Source organism: Lactuca serriola, chromosome 5 (genome assembly GCF_051521515.1).
Source record: "Lactuca serriola cultivar US96UC23 chromosome 5, Lser_US96UC23_V15, whole genome shotgun sequence".
Lineage (NCBI taxonomy): Eukaryota > Viridiplantae > Streptophyta > Magnoliopsida > Asterales > Asteraceae > Lactuca > Lactuca serriola.
The window spans coordinates 286,614,370-286,639,535 of record NC_136412.1 but is presented as its reverse complement, the minus strand read 5'-3'; the positions used below and the strand labels follow the sequence as shown (position 1 = coordinate 286,639,535).

Below are 25,166 nucleotides of genomic sequence, written 5' to 3'. Positions count from 1 at the left end.
CTGTGAATAGAGAAACAAGAGATGAAATCAATATGAAATTAAAAAAAATCATTAAACAAAGAAATTAGAAGAAAGAAATTAGAGAAGGATGCGATAGGAGGAGGATTCCCCAATTTGTAATCGTGTTTTAAACAAAGAAGCACAACCCATAAGATGAGCTGATGAGGAAGCATTTTTGTTATCGCTTTTTCTAATCAAATATGAAAAAAATATACTTACACAGTCTGGCATTTCATCGAGCACCTTGAGGGCACCTTGCATCTCCATAACTTCAAATCCCATAAAAACCCCAAATTTTGAAACCCATATGTCAGAAGAAATGGATAGACCTTCAATATTTGTGATACAAACATGAAGTATGACATGATTAGATGGAGCATGTAAGTTCTCACACTTTCAAGCATAATTGTAACCCAATCGTCGGCTCAAGCATAATTGTAACCCAATCATAGTCACTCAACGCGAAAACATGCGCTTTTGGAACGGCGGAACTCTGTGGCGAAACCGATAGCAGCTTGGAACGAGATTCAAGTAAGCCAAATTCAAGATTCGTGAAATTTTAGGGCACACGAGGCTACATGTTGCCTGAATTTCAGTCTACTGGAGTTCCGACACATAAGTCCGACTTGTACGCTTTCGGAGTTGTACTTCTTGAGATATTGTCAGGCGAAGAAGGCAAGTGAGGAACGAAGGAAGGAGTGTTGATAACTAGGCAAGGCGGCAGTCGAATCTATGGAGGGGGAAGAAAGGATCGTAATTAGGGCAAGAAGGAAACAAAAGAGGAGGATAAAAATGAAGGCGGGTGTTCAAAATTTTAGGGATTTCATTTTCCCCCTATCTACTAAACGCGCTTTTCATTAAAATTATAAAGCGACACTCATAGAGGATGCCCATTTAAGATACAGCGCCCTCCGTGTTTTTAATTTTTTCTCGTATGACGCTAATTTAAGGGCACGCAATAATGCGTGACCTAAATCCTTAAATTTTTTGAAGAGATGACACTTTTTTAACGTCACTCTCCATTGCGTAACATAAATCAATGAGTGTCGTTGTTTGCGCGTCGTAAAAGGCTATTTTTCTTGTAGTGCATGTTTTTCTGGGAAAAAATTCCATAACATTTTCCTTTAAAATGATACCCTGATTTTCAAATAAAACATAAACAAATCGGTCTTTTTCTGGCCGTGAAATTGGGGATGTCACACAGGATCCTCAACCCTATTCAGGATCCCGAACATATCTCATGATCTTGACCATTATTATTATTATTATTATTTCCTAACATTTCTAAAGGATATATTTATAGTCTTTTTTCTCACATGTACATAATTAGTTAACATAAGACTCATTCTCAACGAAATAGCACTTCAATCAGGAAAAAGACCCAGGAATACCAAGTCAAACCAGCATGTTCATTTTTATTCAAGAGGATCATAGGAATATCATACTTATCATGGAAGGTGGATTGAGGTATTGGATTGGACTAGATTTCCAGAGTACTCTTCAAGATTTCAGAGGATGGGCGATCTTAGGGCTTGACTGGTAATTGATCGCTAGCATTAGTAAGCGCAGTTTGTCAACAGTTGGATTTTAGAGGGTAAGAAGGATTGGGAATCCTTCAATTTTCACGTGACATGAAGACTTAGTCGAACCCAAGTGGGGGGAGAATTGCATAGGTATTCAGGATCAGAAGCGGTTTTGAAGTTTGAGTAAGTTTTGCATCTTGGTCAGGAAGAGCTGACCAGATGTCCGTTAGGGTTGCAGTTGTGTAAGTGGGAGTTCAGGAAACTTCCAACAGTTGGTCGACGCATTTGTGGTAGGACCATGGCTGGTAGATAGTGATAGGGTGTTGTAGGATTGCGAGGGTAGTCGTAACATTCACTAGGTTGGTAGATAGCATGGGAATGTTGTTAGATCGCAGGAAGAATAGTAGCACCCACCAGTTCTGGTGCAACAATGAGGGCGTGGCAAATCAATGGATTTCACCAAATGGATTATACATATTTGAGCCAGTGATAAGACTGTGGGGACACCATTGCAGTCAGGGGATCAAGGAAGTGACAGACCATATAAGGTCGTTGTGATATAAGGCCACTTTTGATCATGTATCATTCACTTTTAGCCTTGGATTTGGTGATGTTAGGATTCGAAGTATGGACCAGATCGGTTGATTAGAAGGTCGTTAGAGCCACAGTGGGCAAGATAGCTGATGACAACTATTGACAGATAAGGATTCCGTTCGAAAGTCGAGTGGGGCGACTGTGTGGGAGTCTTTTGGCTCAACAATCGGGCTGGAACCTGGTATTTCAGATGACTGGCAGACAGTTGAGACCAGGGAGGTCTCGGTGGATTATGGAAAGCAGTTGAGAGGCAGCATGCTATTTTCAGACAGTTCCAGTGTTTTGGGCAATATCCGGTCAGGTTGGACCGAAGGGGTAGATCGAGCACCCAGATATGCTCGGCAGTATCCGGTTGAAATAAACTGAAGGTGTAGGTCGAGCACCCAGATATGCTCGGTAGTATACGGTTAAAATAGACCGAAGGGGAGGTGGATCGCCTAAATATGCTTGGCAGTATCCGGTTGAAATAGACCGAAAGGGAGGTCGAGCACCCACATATGCTCTATAATATCCGGTCGAAATAGACCGAAGGGGAGGCCAGCACCCAGACATGCTTGGTAGTATTAGTGTTTTAGGATTTCATGTATGGATGGGTAATTGATTGCTTGGGTAATGCTAAGTCACTTACAGCGGGATTGAATAATCTCAGAGTAAAGGATTTGACCTTGTTACGCAGCTCTCGTTTGAATCTAACCGTTGCAAGGATGAATCTGTTACTCGAAGGATTATCCGAGCCTTCTGTCGAGTATGAGTGTTCTGTAGCGGTATATGGTGGGTGATTTTGCTCCGTCCGAGATAGCAATTTGATCAGGGATTGGAAGCAATTTGTGTGGTGCGAGACTCTATGAGGATGGTTTGGTGGCAGATCTAACAGGGAGTCAGGTGATTGAGACTTCGCCTTCGAGTTTCAAGTGAAGTAGGGTTGGTTCTATTTGAGAGATTGAGGATTCGTTCTTCACCAGGCTTGAAGAATTATTATAAGGATGGTTTGTGTAGATCAGGATAGGTCATGGTATGATAAGAGTCGGAAGGGTTGTGATTGGTTTGCTATTCATTGAGAAAGGGCATGGGTTGATTCAGCACGGTCGAGCTGTCGAGAAGTCAGGCTATTGCAGATTTCTGGTCCCAGAAGGTAGAGATGGTTTGCAAGGGTTGAAGGTTCGGGTGTTATTTTCGGAATAGAAGTTTTGATTTTGGTTTCGGTTACCTTGGGTAAGGATATTATATGCACATAATTTCCAATCATGATGATCAGGTTGATTGCCTTGATATGAGTGTTAGTAAGGAGCGATTTCGAGGACGAAATCTAACTTAAGTGGGGGAGAGTTGTACCACCCGGTTTCAGATTTGCCTTGTTGCTTGGGGCTACGGCTTAATCATTAGTTGTCATGGGGTTTAGGGCTTCGGGAAAGGAAGGATTTAGCCTATTTTGGATGTCATTGCCATGGTTTAAGTGATCCATGTATTCGATTGTGTCTTTGGAAGCCAAGGGTATGACCGTAAATTGATATCTCGGTCTTTTATGGGTTTTGGGTTTTATTCGGAAGGTTGTAAGGCTTGGGTGTGTTGTCAGGAACATAGGGCTTCTCATCACTTTTTCATGGATATAAGGTTCGTTGGAAGCGGAATTAGGATAAGAGAGTTATGGTACTTTGAAGTTATTGGCATAATTGGTCCCTGGATGGAAAAGCTTGTAAATCAGTCCCATGCATGCAAGGATGCATGCACGTGCTTGGCTGGGTACGCCCAATGTAAGCTGGGGTACGCCCAGCTAATAAAGGTGATTAGTCGCGGGTGGTTCATGAGTACGCCGGGCGTACAAAGGAGTATGCGGGGCGTACTCCCTTCAGACCAAACTCGTAAATTCGGGGTTTCTACCCTATATAAGCAACATTATGCCACTCCTTAGGTCATTTTAAGGCAACCACCACCCCTTCTTACATCCATAAAACCATATATTGCCTTTGATGAAGCTTGGAGCTTGAAAAGAAGACTTTGAGTGGTTTGTGAAAAAGGAGAAGGAGGTAAAAGACTCAACCTCTGGATAAGAGCTTGGGCCATTCATTTCATAGATCTACTTTGGGTTGTTTTTGGCCATTTTAGTCCCTTTTGCTTGGTCTTGGTGAGTTAGGGTCGTTTTAGGGACTCAAACTAGTAGACATGGACATTCTAAGGATCCCTCTCTTATAAAGGTGCAAGCTTTGTGGATATTTTGAGTTCAATCATGAATTAAGACCATCCATTAAGCTCTTTTGAGCTCTAGGGTCCCATTAAGCCATGCATATTAGTAAAGTTGCCAACTTTCCTTGAAAAGTCACCTTTAGGAGTCAGACTGGAGAGGTGGAGCAAGGGATAAAGTGATTAAGTGCTTATTGGAAAAGTTTGGAGTACATGGGAGTACGATGAGCGTACCTACATGGTACGCGGCACCTACTAGCCCCAGCAGGCATACACTTAGCGTACCAGATGAGTACGCAGTGCGTACTCGACCAAGTTGGGCTTTCTTAAATTATTGACTTTTTGGGCTTTGGACCTTGGACCAGGAGTTGACTAGGGTTGACCATTCAGTATTTCAAACCTTTTTGGATATTGGGCCTTCTTGGGTTAGGTCCATGATGGATTTGGGCCTCATTGGGCCTTGTGGGCCATTTCGGGTTTGGACTATTAGTTAGGTTTGTGGATTGTTGGACCAAATAAGGAGGTATGTTTGGATTGGGAATAAGTTAGTGGGCTTTAGGGTAAGGCCCATGTAAGGGTTCAGTCCAAATTTGGAAAATTAGGCCATTAGTGGGCCTTTATAGATTTTGGAGTTTTGGGCTTGGGCCTTAGTTATGAATATTGTTGGGCTAGGGTTAAAATGGTCATTTTACCCTAACTATGGATTATGGATCATGGGTTGGGACCCAATTTCTAATTGGGTGATATTTTGGTATTGATAGTTCGAGGAGTTGCTAGGGCAACAACTAAGGATTTCTTACGATGAACTTCAACAGTGTGAGGTGAGTTACCTTCCCGGTATGAGTGGGTCAAAGGCACCGATGCCAACCCACTAGTAATATAGATGATTGTCTTTGTGATAATTGTCTGGTATGCCATTATATGTTGAGATATGTGCTTGTATGCTATATTATTACGTGGTAGTGGTATGGGATGAAATAGACTCCGTAACCGGTCGAAAAGACCGAATGGGTAGGCCTACACCCAGATATGCTAGGTAGTATGTGATTTATGTGTTTATATGCTAGGATATTATGTGGTACCAATAGGGGTGAAATAGTCCCCGTAACCGGTTGAAAGAGATCGAAGGGGTAGGCCAGTACCTAGATATGCTAGACAATTACCGGTTGAAAGAGGCCGAAGGGGTAGTCTAGCACCCAAATATGCTAGGCGGTTACCGGTTGAAAGAGACTGAAGGAGTAGGCCAGCACCTAAATATGTTAGGCGGTTACCGGTTGAAATAGATCGAAGGGGTAGGCCAACACCTGGATATGCTTAGCAGTATGTTTATTGTATGGTATGTGGTATGATGAGGGAACTCACTAAGTTTCGTGCTTACGGTTTTCAATTTTGGTTTCAGGTACTTATTCTTCAAAAGGAAAGGAGCCGACATGATCGCAACGCATCACACTATGATTTTCCGCATATGAGATCTTTGGGAGTTGTACTCTGATAATATTTTCTATGACATGTGTTGGTTAATTGACATACTGGTTTTGATATGGATCGACATTATTGATGTTTAAGACTACTGGTTTTTATAATTACGTAATTAAAAAAAAATGAAATTTTTGGTTATGAATTTTGAGATGTTACAAAACCCATATAAAGTTTTTAACACTGTAGCACAACAAAGTTTGACAAATTTACACATTTAGTAATTCAAGTAACCGATTGTTCCTGTATCAAGTCATATAATAATGTAATTGATAGGTAAAATTCAACTTTAATGGTCTATTAGACACAAAAAACTTGAATGACTAAATGTGTAAAATGGTCAAACTTTATAGTGCTACATTGCCAAAAACTCTACATATTTTAAAAAAGCTTCCGACTTTTTAAAAAGCTTATTTATTTATTTATTCGTTATATAATAAAGTTAGAAGGTGTTGGGCTAAGCTTATTAAAGACTTATTTTTCGAGCTTATTTTTATAACACCATTTTTTTGATTTATTTTCCAACTTAAGAGTCTATTGTGACTTATACAAAGAAAATAAAATAATCTTATGAAAAATAACCTAATAAAAAATAAAAAATAAGCTTAAAAAATAAACCCTTGAATATCACCAACAACCGTTTTAAGATGGTTTTTTAAAAAACCAATAAACTAACAACGCATTTTAGCAATCCCAGTTAATCCCAATCGCCCCTAAATCCATTTCTAAGTTGTCCGAGTCTTCTGGTTCATATCACTACTGATACAGGATAGAACTCAAAAATGTCGACTACATCGTTTATTACATGTTATTGCGACATGATCTTCACAAATGTATATGTCTGTGGTATTAGGCCGACGCATCATCATCAGTGGCAAGCCTCCAGTTTGTCTGCTTCTCATCGTTCTTCTAATCGTGGCATCTTCGGTGGTGCTATGCGTCGATGTTCGCTTATGAGCATAAGATGCCGCGGCAGCTCCGATTCTGATTCCGGACGAGGTTTTGGGCAAAGAGAAGACCCCTTACCCTCCTCCACTACCCCAACCCCAGCCAAAAACAAGGTCTACCTTTTTTTTTCTTTTCTCACACTAAACGTGGATTTGCAATCAGTTTCCCTTAATTTTGTATGATGCCTTTTGTTTTCTCGAGGATTTTCATTACCTGAAACCTACATATATCTTGTTCAGGCAAGCAAGGCCTCAACTAAGGATAGGGGTAAGGGTGCAGCGTCACCCCAGAGGTAATATAATACTCTTATTCTTTCACACCATAAGTAGAATTATAGAATTAGCTAAATTTATTGACAGATAAACATACTGCTTTCATACATTGAACATATATTATGATGTTCCTATTGTAAGTTCCAAGTATGTATACCCTTTCAGGTACATCATGTGAATAATCTTTGACCACTCACTATGGTATGATTAATTATTAAACATTGCAGGAAATCAATATCCCAGCAACCTGGCTCTATACGTAATCGTAAGTGAATTTATTGTACAGCATCTATGATTATTTGGTGTCCCTTAAAATGAACACAAAACCTTGCATTATTCCAAAGTGTATGATTTTTCCTTTAGAGGCACCTGCAACAAATTCCAGTATGGATGAAACAATGAAAGGGATTTCCTTTGATCTTGAGTTTGAGGAAAGGCTTCAGGCAGTCAGAAGGTGTGACATTCTACATAACAATGGTCAAACATGCTTTAGTTTTAACAGATTTTTCCCCCTTTTAAACAGAATTATTTGATTTCATTGTATCATAGGTCCGCATTGGACCAAAAGAAAGTCGAAGAGAAGAATGTATATGGAACAATCGATTATGATGCTCCAATTGCATCAGAGCCTAGCAAAATAGGACTTGGTACTAAGGTAACACCTTTATGAGTATTTAATTCATTTTCTATAAATGTATGGATTTCCATTTATCATTGACTAATCTTAAAATGGAATGACATAGATTGGAGTAGGGGTTGCTGTTGTTGTTTTTGGGTTGGTATTTGCTCTTGGAGATTTTCTCCCTTCTGGAAGGTATGGTAATTTAATTAGCTTCTATATATTCATAATTACCTGCTATCCATATCCATAATCCACATATATATGCATTTTGCTTTTCAGTGTCGATCCAAACAAGGATGCTATTGTATCAAAGAACACATTGTCACCAGAAGAAAAAGAAAAACTCCAGGTAAAGTGATTATAATATACAATCAAATGTTGCTTCATATTGTAATTAATCAGATACTGGAAAATGGTTCGTGCATTTGATAGTGAGGCTAAAGCCTCAATTTATATACAAAATGATTACCTAAACATGAAATGTGTAAACGAGCATTTTACAATCTAATGCAACCCTATTCTACTTATATCTTAATACATATGGTAAGAGATTCTATTTCTGAATATATATATTTTTTCATTTGTTGCAGCAAAGACTACAACAATATGAGGCAACACTTGCAATCTCCCCAGATGATCCTGTTGCTCGTGAAGTAAGTCAAAGTTCAAAATAAAGTCTGCTGGAAAATACATTAGTTTCATTCTTATAATTTGCTTCTTGTGATTTAGATACTTTAGTATTAGTTTTATATCTATTTTTTCATTCTTATAATTTGCTTGCTTCTTCACATGAGACAACTTCCAAGTATTATTATCCAAGTGGTTTTGCAGGGAGTAGCAGTAACCTTAACAGAATTGGGAGAGTACACCAAAGCAGCATCCATGCTTGAAGATCTGACCAAGGTTGGTGTTATTAAGTCATGTACACAATTTAAATAATAAATTCCTTTATATTTATGTACATCTGATTATGTAATAATTTACAATTTGTTTGTTAGATGAAACCTAGCGACCCTGAGGCATTCCGTTTACTTGGAGAAGTAAAGTTTGAAATGAAGGACTATGAAGGTAGTGCTGCTGCCTTTAGAAGTTCAGCTATGGTCAGTGTGCCCTAAAAAGTTGTATCACTTTAAACATATTTGATGACATTAGCTTGTTTTTTTTATTTCATGACATTGAACGGAAGATTCATAATACTGTCCACAGTTGTTGTCTATTGACTAACAGATGTCGAATAAAATGGATTTTGATGTTTTGCGTGGTCTCACGAATGCATTGCTTGCTGCTAAGAAACCTGATGAGGTAAATCATTGCTACTTTTGAACATAGTATAAGTAATTAAGTGTAGTGGTTGGCTATTAATCAAGTGTCTAAAATATCCTTGAATGATTAGATATCACATTAACCATAATCGTTTTGAGGTTCTTAATAAGTTATATTTACTGTATTTATATATATAGGCTGTTCAGATCCTTCTGACATCTCGCAACAATTTGGAAAAAGAAAAGGCAAATCAGGCTGATACACAGTCTCAAATTGACCCTATTCAAGTGAGTTGCTACTGCCTACTTTGCCTGTCTTTATTTTCACATAAACTGACAAAACATTGGACACAACTAATTACTTTTTTCTTAGATTGAATTACTTCTTGGAAAAGCATACTCAGATTGGGGCCATGTCAGCGATGCTGTGTCTGTGTATGATCAACTCATCTCTAGCCACCCGGATGATTTTCGGGGTTACTTAGCAAAGGTCAAAAACATTTCCCCATGTTGTCTTAAGTTTCAGTTATCTATGTTTTTGGTTGGAAATGTGACTTGTTATATTGTGAGTATGACAAAAAACAGGGAACATGGTTTACATAATTTAAAGTTGCCTGTTGACTTTTGTTACTTGGTCATTTCAAAATTCTTCTTGATTTGACTTTTGTTATATAAACACCTCTGCAGGGAATTATTCTAAAAGCAAATGGAAAATTTGGAGATGCAGAGAGAATGTTTATACAAGTGAGTATTGATTGTTAAATATGACAAAAAAACAGGATATAAAACATCATTTTACCATGAAGATTTTTTTCGCACAAGCGATTGGTAATTGTTTTTATTTACACAGGCTAGATTCTTTGCACCAGAGGGAGCCAAGGCAATTGTGGATCGGTACTCGAGATAATAATGATTAGTTGGCACATTTTTTTCGCATAGTACAACTGTTGTGCAAGTCTTGAGGTTGCCTTATGTGGATTCTGTAAAGTATAAAGACTTGAACATGAGGCAGCAGCTTATATAGTGTTACAATGATGGTGTACTTTGTCATTTTTTGATTAGCAGTAAACAATAATATGTAAAGTAATGTGACCTTGTAATAATATCTCCCAAACATAAGGACAATATAGCTCAACATGTTTAGTCCTCTTGTGCAACTTTTGCTATGTAAATGGTTGTTCATGCTGGGGAATTTGTGTACGTACAACGTAGTGTAGTGATAATTAAAATCTTGGAAATCAAATTAGATCGTGTTAGACACTTTCCTTAAGTAGTATTTTGATCCTTATGTTGTGTTTAGGTTGATGCAATGAAATGCAACTTCTAGTTCATACATCAATCATTAAATTTATGCGAGGCTTGTTATTTGACGAAGAGAGTTCAAAATTAGTCTATTTAAGATTGGCTCGATCCAAATGTATAAATGTAAAGAATAGCAGTTATATGGCATTTATATGATGGTTGTCGATAGTTTTAGATATTGACAGTTGGTCTTCAGACCCGTACTTTAGCTAGTAGGCTTAGTTGCCAGACTTTGGTACCTACACACCCACCCTTAAGGATTCATGACTATTGATCATCAACACTTGTAGTCCTCCAAAACTATTTAGATTTCAATATTTTGTCACGAGCAGGACCACTGCAAGGGCATGACTACCTTACCCTTGCTTTTCAATGTTCGAGATCATATTATCTTAAAAGAGTGTGAACTTTGCACCTTTGTGACTAAGTAGTTTAGTACCTTTATCGTTGCTGCAACTTTGGACATCTCCTTTGTTTTTATATATGGGTATCATAATACTAAATATCCATTTCTTAGGCATCTTGGCTAATTCTAATATAATGTTAAAGAGGTCCGTCAATCATCAAACTCCCTCCCCCTATAGACACAACCACACCATGATAGGGATTTGGTCTAGACCAATGACTTTGTCCCTTCTCATCCTCCTTCGTCTCATCTTTACTTCCTCACCTTCAATCTTTATATAGGAAACACGCAGTGAATGTTGTCATCGCATTTTTTTGCCCTCCACATTTCCTCCCCAACTAGCAGATAAGTCCCATTAAATAAAAATGGAAGTAACTATATCATTTCCTCATGATATCCTCATATTTCACTAGAACTCGCTCCTTGTCGTCTTTAATATACCTTACAGTTCATATGCTTCTTTTCATCCTCTTTGGATTTCATGAGCTTGTAGATACCATTTCTTTCTTCTTTTTGTGTCCAATCTCATGCAAATCTCTTCATAAGCCAAAGCCTTTGCATCTCATGTAAATCTCTTCATAAGCCAAAGCCTTTGCTTTATCCACAATATGTTTTCTTTGCTTCTCAGTTTTGGCCTCATATCTTTCCTTCACCCTAGCTTTTTCCTTATTTTTGCTACTCAATAAAAACTCCTTAAAGCAAGTTTGTTTACCTTAACATTATCTTTGACCTCCTTGTTCCACCACCAAGAGGTTTTCTAAGTTAGGGATTAGGGCCACCAACTCTAAGCGGCCCCATATTCTCCAAAGTCCAAAAGTTTAGTCCTTCGGTAACCACAAAATAAATCAAGCGAAAGAATAAATTAACAGTCGATGCACTCATGAAACTGAAACGATGTTGCATTCTTCTACCGATTTTGATAATTGATATGCATTCATCTCATCCGTTTATGATTTTCGAGTGGCCCAGTCCGATGCAATACACATTCATCTCCTATTCTTCTGAATTCTATCTTGATTCTTGATTCAAATCCTCATTGGTATGTGTTTCACTTTCATATTGTGTTACTGTTAGACTGTTTTTCTTTCCTTAATCTATTATAGTATTCTTCTATCTCGATTCTTGATTCTCTATTAGAAGATTTCTACATATGTTATCATTTATTGAAATGGATATGACTAAAATCACATCTTATAGCAATTTAGTTGTGGATCTTATGACTCAATATGGGTCTTTGCATTGCTTTTCAGTTATTTTATGGCGTCTACAGTGATGGAAAACTGTATGAGAATTTGATGCATGACAACTTTAGAAGGTACGATTTGGGAAATAATTTAAGAATCAATTAATGATTTCAAGTTGTTCACCTAGAATAACCAGGAATCCTCGAGCATACTCAATGTTATAGAAAGCACGATGTAGGGATGATTTGATTCATTAGTCAGATCACTCTCATTTACTTTATTTGATTAGAATATAATTGTGTGATTGAGCTATCTAGTCCTAAATACCATAAATTCTTGACAGCAAATGATAGGTTTTATTAACAAGTTTGTTATGTACTGTTTGTTATATTAGGTGTTATAAGAATCATATATAAATTTTTATCAAATGCAGGGCCGGTCCAAACGTATATGGGGCCCGAGGCGAAAAGAAAAAAAGGACCCCTTAAAGACAAATATAGTAAAGATTCAAAAAAAAATATCATTTATTTTTCACTATAAACACGTTCAATTAGCAATAACAATCAAGCCAAATTGTTTATGTTTTGAGCTAGTTTGAGTTTAAACAACTTTAGATCCTAAAAATCATTTAGGTAATAATATATATATATATATATATATATATATATATATATATATATATATATATATATATATATATATATATATAACCCATAAATTTTGGGCCCCTTGGAGACGTGGGCCCTGGGCGGTCGCCCGGGTTGCCCACTGTCTAGACCGACCCTGATCAAATGCTTGTTGATTTAGGTTATTACAACAGGAAAAAGTCATTTATACCATACTAAAACTGTCCATGAATAAAACATAAATAGTGAACTTGTATGTGAATACAATTTAGGAGTATAGTAAAAGCCAAAAGGTCCTCACATTTTTGGTTTACTTAGAGCCCACAAACTAGTTGAGACGCCCCTATCTTCCATGTGGACACACCAAAGTGCTTCTGGCCACCTCTTTGATTGTGTTGGGCTGTTAGCCACATTATTCCATAACATATTAGCATTCATTGAGTGGGCGGTTTCAAAATCCACTTATGAAACAACCCTATCCTTAATCCTCACCTGCCACACCCTTTAAGTCATTCTAAAGAGTCCTTATTTTAGCTACCATAGCTACCCTTTGTACACTTATACACAAGCGTATGGCCACCACTGTGCATGCTTCATATGGGAACACTTTGCAATCTATGCATGAATGAAGGTCTTGTTTACATATCAGAATGTCGATTTGGGTGTATTGTAATTCACATTGGCTCCCCTTTCTAAGAATACTACCTTGGCATCCTTTTTAATTTAAAACTCATGAAGAACATTACTTTTTATTTTTATTTTTAAAAGGGTAAATAGCACAAAAGACACTAAGTTTACACCAAAATTTTAATTTGACACTTTGTGTTTTTTGTCTCAAATTTGACACTCTGTTTTCTAATTTTTTTACAATTCTAACCACTTGACAGGTCAACGCGGTTACATGCTGACGTGACATGATGACGTGTCAGTTTTTGATGACGTGACATGATATAATGACGTGTCAAAATTTATTTTTTTTTCCACAAAAAACACAAATTTTCACTTTTTTTTATTTTTTTTTATTTTGACACTAAATTTAATTTTTTCTTTCAATTTTGACACTATGTTTTTTTGTTCCAAATCGAACATCAATTTTTCCAATTTTGTTCAATGTTTACAATTTTCCATTTGAAACCGTATAAATATTTTTTTTAATACATATTAAAAAGTATATGTACATTTTTTCATTTAAAAACCATATCTTTGTATAAATATGTATTAGTTATATAAAAACCGTATTGTATATTAAATACGCAACTTTAAAATGAGTTTGGAGGTTTGGAGACGTGTAGTTGATCAAAACCCAAATGTCAAAGTTTGCAACCCGTGGAATTTTTACATTTTATTTGAAGCTTATGATTAGTTTGGTTCTCATGATATAATTAATACATATTTAAAATGAGTTTGGGGGTTTGGAGGCAATGTAGTTAATCAAAACTCAGATGTCAAGTTTGCAACCCGTGAAATTTTTACATTTTATTTGAAGCTTATTATTACTTTGGTTCTCATGATATAACTAATGCATATTTATACAATATGCTTTGAATGTAAAAAAAACCACATTGTATTTAAATAAAAATGTGGTTTTTAAACGAAAAAAAATACATTTATACGGTTTAAAATGTAATAAAAAATATATTTATATGGTTTCAAATGGAAAATAGTCAAAATTAAACAAAATTGGATAAATGATGTTCGATTTGGAACAAAAAAACAGAGTGTCAAAATTGAAAGAAAAAATTAAATTTAGTGTCAAAATCGAAAAAAGTGAAAACTTAGTGTCGTTTGTGGAAAAAAAAAATTCAATTTTGACACGTCAACATGTCATGTCAGCATGCCACGTCAATATGCCGGGTTGACCGGTCAAGCGGTCAGAATTATAAAAAATTAGAAAACACAATGTCAAATATAAGACAAAAAAAAAAACAATGTCAAATTAAATTTTTTATGTAAACTTAGTGTTTTTTTTGTGCTATTTACCCTTTTAAAATAAAGAAGTTGCAATTATTAGGTATATAATTATAAATTATAATCAATTTGTAAGTAATTTAAAAAAAAAGCGTGCTACAATTGTTCACTTTTTTTTTCCAAAAAAAAGTAAATATTTTTTCAATAAAATCATTTAAATTTATTAAAATATCGTAAAAGCCATCTTAGAATTATAAATAGTGCCTTGTCCAATGACTTTATGAATATTTAAGTTAACAAAGTTTTATGGCTTTTATAGAAAGTTAACAATTCCTAGATATCTTTTTTGTTTTGCTTTCGCAAGATAAAAGATACTAAGATCACTTTTATGAAAAGTTATAAAATCATTTTCATAGATTTTCTTTTCAATAATAATTTTTTGGAAGAAAAAAAAAAAAGCAACATAGGAGTATAATTTATCTCTAGCATTTTAATTTTTCTTATTAATTAATTTATTTTAAATTACCTTTTAATTAAAAACTCTATCAACAAATGTGCATACCGTAATCGTAATCGGTATCCTGTGCAAAGTCGCTGTAAACAAAGTACGTAACGTAACCGAAAAGGGTCCAAAATATGAAGAGTGGTCTGGACTGAGGAGATTCGGCCTTTTGGGTAGTAAAACGAAATTGGTTGATATGGGCCGAAAATGATAACCCTAACTCCCTAAGTCCCAATACCAAACCCGGCGCCCACAGCACCACTAATCCTTTGGCTACAAAAATTGAAACTGACAAATGATAACTTCGAGACTGACGTCGGTGGCTGCTAACGGAATATGCGACATGAGTCCATAACCTAATAATATCTCTTTCAAACCGGGACGGCGGACGACGACGACCTGAAAGCAAAATATCTACACAGACGACGGAGGGTGGGGGGCTCACCACCCTAACAAAATGACCCAAAAATCTCCATCCCAGCCCCAGGCACATATTTTCCTCCCCCTTTTTAGCATAATTTTCACGCCTGAAAATATCTATCTGCTTTCCTATTGTAATCTAACGCTTTTTTATTTTATTTTCTTTTTGTTCTTTTCAATGGACCAGCAGCGAAAGAGCTTTTGCACAATGGCTGATGTTTATGGAGTGATCTTAGACTCTCCGAACCTCCATAAGAACCTCGACCTTGTTTTCTTGGGTCATCATCACGCCAAGGACGACGATTCGTTTCACTTTGATTTTAAACTCCCCGATATTCGACGACCAATCACTGTAAGTTTTACTCCATTTTACCCAAAATCTCGGTGATCAACACTAGCTATTGTCAAAATCACGCATGCACACTCATCTTACACTTCGATTTGGTTTTTTCCCAATTGATTTGGAATTACGCTACTTTTCATGATTAAGTTCGTTTTTGAAGTTGAAACGCGGTAATATCTGATTTGATTGCATGTCTCTTGAACCACATTCCGATCACTTTTTAAAAGCATCTATGCGCGTCTTCTTGTTTAGTTTTGCTAGCACCAATTTGAATCTAAATATCTAAACTTTGGCTCAGAAATTCGTAAGGACAAGAGAAGTAGGAGAATTTCTTAGTGGTGCTTTAGCAGGAGCTATGACTAAAGCTGTTCTTGCTCCTCTTGAAACCATCAGGTATGTCTTCACTCTTTAAATCCTTAAATACAGTAAAAAAAACACAGAAAATTTACATGAGATTAATACAGGACGAGAATGGTGGTTGGTGTTGGATCGAGAAAGATATCTGGTAGTTTCTTGGAAGTGATTGAAAAACAAGGTTGGCAAGGACTTTGGGCTGGAAATGCAATCAACATGATACGAATTGTTCCAACACAAGCAATCGAACTCGGAACATTTGAATGTGTGAAACGAGTAATGACATCAGCAAAAGAGAAATGGAGCAAAGAAGATCCAAGTGTGCAGATTGGTCATGTTAAATTAAGTTTTCCTCTTTCATGGTTGTCACCGGTTGCCCTTGGTGGTGCAGCTGCCGGATTTGTCAGCACCCTTGTCTGCCACCCTCTTGAAGTCCTAAAGGTAATTGAGGGTCCCATCAGAACTCTGTAGTTAAGCGTGCTAAAGCAATACAAATGGTATCAGATATTGATGTTTATAATTTTTTTTTTCTTGTATACACAGGATCGGTTGACTGTAAGCCCGGATATATATCCTAATTTGAGCATTGCAGTGTCAAAAATCTATAAAAATGGTGGAATTGGTTCTTTTTACTCGGGTCTTTCTCCAACGTTAATTGGAATGCTGCCATACAGCACTTGTTACTATTTCATGTACGACACTATCAAGAAGTCATACTGCACAGCTCAGAACAAAAAAGCCTTAAGCCGACCGGAGATGTTACTTATAGGAGCTCTTTCAGGTTTGTGTTTTTATTTCCCATTACTAGATGTTTTGTTTGGTCCTAGGTTTGACTAAATGTTTTGATTGGTCCTAGGTTTGACTGCAAGTACTATAAGTTTTCCTTTAGAGGTTGCAAGAAAAAGGCTGATGGTGGGAGCATTGCAAGGGAAGTGTCCACCACACATGGCGGCTGCACTTTCGGAAGTGGTGAGGGAAGAGGGGTTTATTGGGTTATATAGAGGATGGGGTGCAAGTTGTTTGAAGGTGATGCCATCATCTGGTATCACATGGATGTTTTATGAAGCTTGGAAAGACGTATTGCTTGGTGACAAACATCGAGAATAATATTTATGTTGATTTAACCAAGTTTTAACCTGATGTACCAAAATGTTCTCTTTTATTTATTTTTTTTCTAATCAAGAAGAGAACACTTTAAAGTTTAAAATATGTGTGTTTGAATGTTGGTTAGAGCTTATTAGCGAGTTATGTCACATCATGTTTGTCTGTCTTCCTAAGTGTGGTCTTTTGCATTAGTTTATTAGGTCCTGAACTTGACCTCTCATCTCAAAATACAAATTATAACGTAGGGGTGCAAACGAGCTACTCGAGATCGGATCGTTAAAAGTTCGACTCGAAACCGATTTTAAACGAGCCCGAGTCGAGATCGAGCTTAATATTAAGCTTGTTTATTAAACGAGCTCGAGCTCAAACCTATGTCACAAAGCTCGATTAGGCTCGCGAACCTAAACGAGTCTTTATATAATATTATTTGTTATTATATATATATATATATATATATATATATATATATATATATATATATATATATATATTAAAATAAAAACATATTAGGGGAATTATGAATTTAGGGTTATTAGTAAACGAGCTTTTTAACGAGTCCGAGCCGAGCTTAAGCTTATTTAGGCACGCCAAATAAAAACAAGTCGAGCCCGAGTCCGAGCCGAGCTTGTATAACTCTTTACGAGCTCGAGCCGAGCTCAGTAAAAGAAAGCTCGAATCGAGCCGAGCTCGAGCTCGAACCTCATATAATTTAAACGAGCCCGAGTCGAGCCTAGCTAGGCTCGGGCTCGGCTCGGCTTGTTTGCGCCTCTAATTATAAGTAATGTTGGTCTCTTAACCAGACGCGGTTCAAAATTACAACTCCTGATCGGGACCACAGGACCTGTCCATCCATCATATAACTGGTCTTGTGCCTGATCTGGGTCCAAATTGGATATGTATTTTGTTCTTTTATTAATGATGGTGTTGTAAGTTGTAACACGTATCTTCGGACATATGTCATGAATGTGGACACATGTCACCGCAATTGCCGCTCGGTAGAGAATTCCTCCACATGTAGCAAACATGAGATTCAATATCCACACAACATATTTATATAAACATTTGTAAAACATGCAAAGACCAATACGTAAAATAAATTGGTATTGTGACAACTGACATCTTTTATTAGTTCTCAGTTAATTAGGGAGGTGTTGGACCTTTTTTGAGGTTTACTTATTTTAGAAGGTTAAAGTGGGAAAGTAAAACTAAAACAAAAGTTACTTGTGATGTTCATAATAATTACAAGATTTTATAAAATTTAAAATTTAAAAATATTTTTTTATTTTAATCTTTAAAATCAACTGAAAAATCTACTTGGACGTCACACATGGGACTTCATTGGACCAAAATGTCATGTAAGCGCACACCAAAGACAAAAATTGAGAATATTCCTCTATTTAACCTGAAATTAGAAAGTTTTAGGAGCCACAATAGAAAAAATAAAATAAAATAAATCCAATGATCATTTAAAACCAAAGAAAAAAGTTGGTTGGAGGATACAATGATATTAACCATAACCCACAGAACTCTATTTTGGTGGAAGAAAATAGTTGAGAAAACAACCATAACCCACAGAACTCTATTTTCGTGGAAGAAAATAGTTGAGAAAACACAAAGTTCTATCTTTGTGTGCATGTATTCATATTGTAGATGCAATTTCGAAATATATCAATTTTGTATAAGCAAAAACTCTATTTTAGGGGTACGTGCATTTTATATCGGTCATGGGGTGTCTTGAAAGTTGTAAAATACTATATTGTACCTCTTTAGATATTTTAGACAATGAATGTCATAGATGGGTAATAAAAATATTGAAAAAAATATATTATGAATAGTTTGCTTTACCAAAGGGTTTCTAGCCTTCGAAATTGAAATTAGGTGTTAGTTTAGGAGTAGATTAGATATTTGTATTTTCCGGTTAAAAAAAAGAGTTTGCTTTTCTATAAATATATATATTTTTATAAGTAGTCAATGATTCTATTATATTTAAGTCAATTATTACACTTTTAGCATATATATATATATATATATATATATATATATATATATATATATATATATATATATATATATATATATATATATATATATATATATATATCAAATGAGAACCCTAAAAGTTATGAACAGTAAAAACCTCTAAAAACTAATTGAAAAACAAAAATAAAAAATAGCCAAAACGACCAAAAGGAAATTTGTAGAGTACGTCAAGACCTATACGAATGTACAAGATTCGTTGAAAATGGAGTTCGTATGTGAGAGTTACGGAATTTCAAATTTTGATTTTTACCGTCGAGCGCGCTCACACGTAATCTGACACTTGATCCGCCTGGATAAGGGGTGACGTGGCATAAGGAGCTGACGACACGTGGCAATCCCTTGTGGCTCACGCGCAAATGTGCGGCGTGCACGCCAAAACTGATTATAAATAGCAGGCTTCGACAGACTCACTTCCACGCTTCTCTCTCTCTCTCTCTCTCTCTCTCTCTCTCTCTCGATCTGTGTGCCACTGCCCTCAAGTGCCTCTCGAAGTTTGGACTTTCGGTTTCCACCCTACAACAACGGTATCATAACTCACAAGTGAGTTCACGACACCATTTTCCAAACCTTTTCGGGGGGAGGGGGTGTTAGATAATTATGCTCATAACATTAGGATGATATTATGCCTGGTAGATACTCTACCCAACTTTTAAAGTTAATATTATGCCTAGTTGTTATACTGATTCACGCTGATAGGAAATATCATATCTAATTGTTACGTTGGCCAGTTTCCAGGAAACGTCGATACTCTAGTCGTTATTATAACCACCATTTGGATAAGATTAATACATAGTGGTTACTCTGTTCAAATACTCAGCTATGCATAAACACACACACTATATATATATATATATATATATATATATATATATATATATATATATATTATAAGTAACTCACATAGATACAACAAAGAATAACAACACGACCGACCAGGGGAGGCCCCCACAACAAGAGTTACTGAGAAATGATTCATCAACACGCTGAAAGATTTTCATGTAGCTCCCGACCTATAATTGTTAAATCTTAAGTGAGCGAGAGCGGGAGATATATGTATAGATCTATACGAGATTGACACTCTTGTCTGTGGTTACTAGCTATAACCCGACTACAAGTCGAAGCAGTCATAACTTTCTAAATACATTTGCGATGCCCGATAAAGCGTCATGGTTTTTAGGGGAACGCTCAACAGTCATAACTCGATTATATGAACTCATCGTAACTTTGTTAAGCTAAAATTATCTATCTTAGACTACTACCAGAAAACAACCTAAGAAAGTAGTGACAGTACACACAAACTTGAGAAAGTGAGTTTGAGGATAAACAAAATAACTAAAATAACCACAGAACGTTTTATAATAATAAAACTTGTGGACTCACCAAAATTATATTAGTCTTTCAAAAATCACATGTATTTTCAGGAGAATGAACTCGAATGAAGAGGGAGGTAACCCTAGTGATGCAGCTCGAAGTCCATGTGCTTTACTATTGTACTTTACTTTTGTAACCTATTTGTACCTCAAACAACTTTATAATATATTTTGTTTAATGAATAAATAGCAAGTTTGAATTTCTTTCATTTAACAAAGTTTGCAAGTCATGGACGTCCACTCTCAAACAGGAAGAGGTTTATGGCATCCAAACTACCCATAGCTATGCTTTATTAAGGCCGGAGGGAGTGGTGTCACACTCCCTCATGAAACTGCAGTGCTACATAAACGCTACGTCAGCATTTACCGCAAAATTGTAGTTTCATACCATACACAATGAGTAGTGCCACCCCTTGGCTTTTTTTCGTTTAATAAATATTTGGGATTTATAAGTCAATGGTGGATTGTGCCATTTCTGAAACTAATTATGTAGAGAGAAGTTATGATTTTTTTTTTTTTTTTAGAACAAAACCCAGGGACCTATTATGCCAAATTCAAAAAATAGGATATCTTCTTTCTAAAATCACAGCTCCCGCTGCCTGATTTCCTCCATTGTTAACCTGTCAAACTCGAATTTTTTAAAGTAATTCAATTCCTAGCCTCAAATAGCTTCCTGTTCGAATCTTAAAAACCTTATATATATAGTGACTTAAAAAAAAAATTGAAAAACGACCATTTGGAACGTCAGCCAATCATAAACCATCACCAAGTGCTGCCTCCCATTGCCACACTACGGCCTTAACCGCACCGGAGGGGCGGTGTTCGGGTGCCACGGTGGCAAAACTGTAGTTTGGAACTGCACCACTCCCTCCGGTCTAAAAATACATGCTACCTACAAGACTTTGAAGGAAGAGAGTTCAAACCCATTCTTCCCCTTTCTGATGATAGGACATGTATTGGAGTAACTTGTGGTTACTTGATTTTTATGGGAGAGAAAATCCGTAACTTCTGCATGAACTTAATTTCCCTGATGTCCCCGTTGATGTTGGTTGTCCCCAAGAAAGTAGACACGTGAGGGCTATCAATAAATGAGTGGGTGTTTGTTATGTTAATTAGATTCAAATATAAAAAATGGTTTTCTATAGCAGGTAAAGGAGCATGGAATCATGTTTTCTCCGCTCTCCCTCTCATTGATTTACATCCTTTCAAGGGGAAGATATATATCCTAAGCATGGATGATTCTGTGATAGGGGCACATGTATGGGAAATGAGACTCGACCATGTGCCTAAATATACGTTATTTAATATGCATTTTATGGAGTCGGTTTTTTTGGCTTTGGATTTAATTAGTTCGGATGAAAACCTTTATTTGATGGAATATTGGCCAAAAGATTTTCACAAGATTCACAAACTAGATTTTGACCAATTGAATTGGGTGCCTTGTGAAAAGACAATGGAAGAATATATGTTGTTTAGCTGGTTGAAGCATGGTGCTGTTGTTAAACCAGAGTCATGGGCTTCCCCATCATCGCAATACATGAGATTTTTTGGAATGGATAATCCTGGAAAAGGTAGCTGCCTTTTTTCAGAAATGTGGTACTTCCCCCATGAATGTTTGAATGTAACTCAACTCTCTTGATGAGTGATGGATTTATTAACACTATTTTTCTTTTCTTTTCATATGTTTGAAAGGGTTGTCATGATTTGAATTTTTCAATCTATTGTGTAAGCAATTAGGTCGGTATTCCTTCTTTGATTCAGATGGAACAACTTTCAGTTATCTCCCTTTTATGTGATTAAATTTTTTTTGTTCAGACCAAGCATGTATTCAAGTTGACCTTTAATCCCAGAACAAATACATCTCAAGTTAGATACAAAATTCCAAGAAGGCATTTGCATTTCTAACATAATTCTTGGATACCTACTTATAATCCTTAATTCCTTTCCCTCAAATACGTGAATTTGCAGAAGATACACAGAGTGTTGAAACTATGTGCTATCTAGCTCATCATTAGGGCTATCTCTTCTCCAGCAAAATTTTGATGAACACGAGCCAAACAATGATGAATTTTCAGCAAGAATATACAAACAAAACAAGCACAGTCCTGTTGGCAAACTAACAAATCAGCACCTGACTTTGCTAAAAACTAGAAAGCAAAAGTGATAGAGATAAATAAGCTGCCACATACCAGCATAAGCAACAGTAACACCTGAGACTATTCTTCCCAAAGCTGATAGCATATAAAGGATCACAACCACCTATACACAATGAGGAATTTAAAACTAGTTTAGAATCACAGACTATTTCAAAGTTAGTTTTGTGTTTGTTGATAATAATCTTAACTACTGCCTCTAAGTATAGCGGTAGCCTTAGCCTCATCAACATTGTTGTTTGTACCATTTTCAACATCTCCATTATGATTTCTAGCCTGTTTTCCTACTTAATAACATCAATTTAACTATAGCCCACATACTATTTATCTCTAAACCTGTCACAAAGTTGATAATAACCATACCCTTTTACACATGCTAAACACAGGGCTTCCTAATTTTTGCAATGATGGAAGAATGCTACACAATGTCTCAACCTAGGGTTTCACAGGTAGGGCATATCTTTAAGGCCTTATACCTGATTGCAATTAGATGAGACAGCCTTGCAGCAGAACACGATAATACTCGTGAAAAGAAAGAGAAATGCTGTTGAGTGATTGATTACCTTTAGAAACAGGCGCTTGTCATGGCCAGTTGCAGCAACCCTTAGAACAGATTCAGCTGCACCTACGGTATTAGCCAAGCACGCAAACAGGCTGTTTGCAGTATCCTGAGATATCTGCCATTCAAGTGGATCCACAGGCACTCTGCAATATCAGAGGACAAGTATTATTAAAACATAAGAAGAACTCCTTTTCCGATCTCAACAAGACCTAGGATGGAATCGATCCAATACGCCTACTACCATGGAAAAGTCAAACTCACGGGTTATCGTAGGTATAATTGTAAGTGGATTGCAGGGGAAAAAAACCTATTGCATAAAAATTGGGGGAATTGAATTGTTGCCGTATTGGATTTGATTTATAACAAGAATCAGTAGAAACAGAAAGTGAAAGACGTACTGGATGTTCATCTGGCGGAAAAGGAGGCCGAGGATGGCGAGGGAGCAAAGGAGGACAATGAAGACGTCGGAAATGAGTGATATGATGCTTGAATCACGATATGCGCAGTGGTAATACACCAAAGTACCACACATCCCGACTATCAACGGCTTCCCTCTCCCTATTACTGCTGCTGCTCCCAACTCCTTCCTGCTGCCGGCCCTCTTCCTTCTTGTTACTCCCAATCCCTCATCGTTTTCACTTGCTCCGCCTCCGCCGTTGCTGTTGAGTTCATCCATGCCCGCAGTTGTCTTCAAGAGACGGAATAAATTTGCTCGGTCACTCTGATCATCATCATCCAACGCATTAATAGTTTTTTAGATTTAGAAACTGGAATAGTTGTTGAAGACCTTAATGTGGGCCGTCTTGGTCGAATATGGAGTTCTAATTTTCGGATTTCACTTTGTGCCGTTTTATAATTTTCTTTTTCTAATTTTATCTTTTAACAAAAAGTTTTATCGAATATGGTAAATGTTTTTGATATTATAACTATTAAGCCTCACAATGAAGTGGTTTTGACCCTGATCCGATCCAAACCCTTAAAAATTATATGAGTTTAGAGCATAGTTTTTTAATTCGTTTACCCGTTAACGATCCATACCCACTAACTCTTTTATTAAAAGGGTCAGGTACGGATCATTACTGATCCGCTCCGTTTATAACCCCCCTGTATAATTTCTGAATTGTTGGTTTATAATTTATATTGCTTAAAGTTTAATTTTAATTTCGATCGAAAGTATAAATAGAAAATGCAAAGTCCAAATTGCTTATACATAAGAATCAAGTAGTCAGCTTCTAAACTTTTAGTCTTCTACTAAGAATTATGATGTCATTTCATTTATACTTCATTAAGCAATCATCATATTTCATTCATAAATCAATAAATTCATTCATCAACTGAAAGATAGTTTGTCATTGATATTCTCTCTATCACTACAATTGACAGTAAAAAATAAATCAGAAGTTACTACAATAGTGATTTTTAATTCCAATTTACGTAATGTGTTTTCTAAATCAACATTTGTTTTATTTAAGAAATATTATTTTATGAATTAAGTAAAAAGTGTTTGATAATTCAAAAAGCCTATGGGTTACGGGGCGAGTTTGGATATCCGTTGATTCAGTTGATATGGGTATGGATTTGATTATTCAAAACCCTGCGGATTACGGAGTGGGTTTGGATTGGATTTTGGAATTTGTTAAAAGGGTTTGGATCAATGTCGATTCGCTCCAAACCCGCTTCATTTCCAGGTCTAATAACTATCATCAGAAGAAGAAGAAAAATGCCCCTATTTTTCAAATAAATAAATAAAAATACCTATATCACAAATTTTCAGAAATAGTCCCTAGAAAGAACTAAGATTTACAAAAATAGTCTAGAAGTACTCCATGTATTTGAGATTTACAAAGTTACAAAAGGTCTTTGGAAGAAAGTAAGAATTATAGAAATGGTCATTGTAAGAAATAGTTATAGAAATGGTCATTATACTAACAAAAAATCAAATATCCTCCTATATTTTTTAATTTCTCGTATAATCTTTTTACACATTAAGATTGTGACATCTGTCATATTTAATAAA

At 36.2% G+C, this 25,166-nt stretch overlaps 3 protein-coding genes across 5 annotated transcripts; 2 read left to right on the top strand and 1 right to left on the bottom strand.

The window, feature by feature from the left end:
• The first annotated feature begins 6,462 nt into the window (after positions 1-6,462).
• On the top strand, positions 6,463-10,022 carry LOC145054564 (Tetratricopeptide repeat (TPR)-like superfamily protein). Of its 2 annotated transcripts, XM_079002792.1 has the most exons (15): positions 6,463-6,832; positions 6,959-7,011; positions 7,219-7,256; positions 7,355-7,445; positions 7,541-7,646; positions 7,735-7,805; positions 7,893-7,962; positions 8,204-8,266; positions 8,445-8,516; positions 8,612-8,713; positions 8,841-8,915; positions 9,074-9,163; positions 9,249-9,365; positions 9,563-9,619; positions 9,726-10,022. In XM_079002792.1, the coding sequence occupies exons 1-15, from the start codon at positions 6,554-6,556 to the stop codon at positions 9,780-9,782; spliced, it is 1,341 nt and encodes a 446-aa protein (XP_078858918.1). In that variant the 5' UTR covers positions 6,463-6,553; the 3' UTR covers positions 9,783-10,022. The 2 variants fall into 2 exon arrangements, with proteins under 2 accessions (XP_078858918.1, XP_078858919.1); XM_079002793.1 differs by lacking the exon at positions 6,463-6,832 and having other exon boundaries at positions 7,157-7,256.
• Positions 10,023-15,081: 5,059 nt separating this feature from the next.
• LOC145054563 (Mitochondrial substrate carrier family protein) lies at positions 15,082-17,190 on the top strand. 2 transcript variants are annotated; one of them, XM_079002790.1, is made up of 6 exons: positions 15,082-15,290; positions 15,411-15,575; positions 15,865-15,959; positions 16,031-16,361; positions 16,464-16,701; positions 16,777-17,190. In XM_079002790.1, the coding sequence occupies exons 1-6, from the start codon at positions 15,261-15,263 to the stop codon at positions 17,025-17,027; spliced, it is 1,110 nt and encodes a 369-aa protein (XP_078858916.1). In that variant the 5' UTR covers positions 15,082-15,260; the 3' UTR covers positions 17,028-17,190. The 2 variants fall into 2 exon arrangements, with proteins under 2 accessions (XP_078858916.1, XP_078858917.1); XM_079002791.1 differs by having other exon boundaries at positions 15,126-15,290; positions 15,414-15,575.
• A 5,069-nt stretch (positions 17,191-22,259) lies between these two features.
• LOC145054562 (Reticulon family protein) lies at positions 22,260-23,933 on the bottom strand. Its single transcript, XM_079002789.1, has 4 exons — positions 23,548-23,933; positions 23,151-23,292; positions 22,624-22,693; positions 22,260-22,539 (listed from the first exon to the last, which is right to left on the bottom strand). The coding sequence occupies exons 1-4, from the start codon at positions 23,823-23,825 to the stop codon at positions 22,424-22,426; spliced, it is 606 nt and encodes a 201-aa protein (XP_078858915.1). The 5' UTR covers positions 23,826-23,933; the 3' UTR covers positions 22,260-22,423.
• Between the last annotated feature and the right edge of the window lie 1,233 nt (positions 23,934-25,166).

Coding starts and splice junctions, on each gene's coding strand:
- LOC145054564 (XM_079002792.1), top strand. CDS start 6,554: ATGTCGACTACATCGTTTATTACATGTTATTGCGACATGATCTTCACA. Junction 7,012..7,218: donor GGTGCAGCGTCACCCCAGAG/GTAATATAATAC, acceptor TAAACATTGCAG/GAAATCAATATCCCAGCAAC. Junction 8,517..8,611: donor TGCTTGAAGATCTGACCAAG/GTTGGTGTTATT, acceptor TTTGTTTGTTAG/ATGAAACCTAGCGACCCTGA.
- LOC145054563 (XM_079002790.1), top strand. CDS start 15,261: ATGACCCAAAAATCTCCATCCCAGCCCCAG. Junction 15,576..15,864: donor ATATTCGACGACCAATCACT/GTAAGTTTTACT, acceptor ACTTTGGCTCAG/AAATTCGTAAGGACAAGAGA. Junction 15,960..16,030: donor GCTCCTCTTGAAACCATCAG/GTATGTCTTCAC, acceptor AGATTAATACAG/GACGAGAATGGTGGTTGGTG.
- LOC145054562 (XM_079002789.1), bottom strand. CDS start 23,825: ATGGATGAACTCAACAGCAACGGCGGAGGCGGAGCAAGTGAAAACGAT. Junction 23,293..23,547: donor TTCCGCCAGATGAACATCCA/GTACGTCTTTCA, acceptor CTGATATTGCAG/AGTGCCTGTGGATCCACTTG. Junction 22,540..22,623: donor TGTTACTGTTGCTTATGCTG/GTATGTGGCAGC, acceptor GTTTGCCAACAG/GACTGTGCTTGTTTTGTTTG.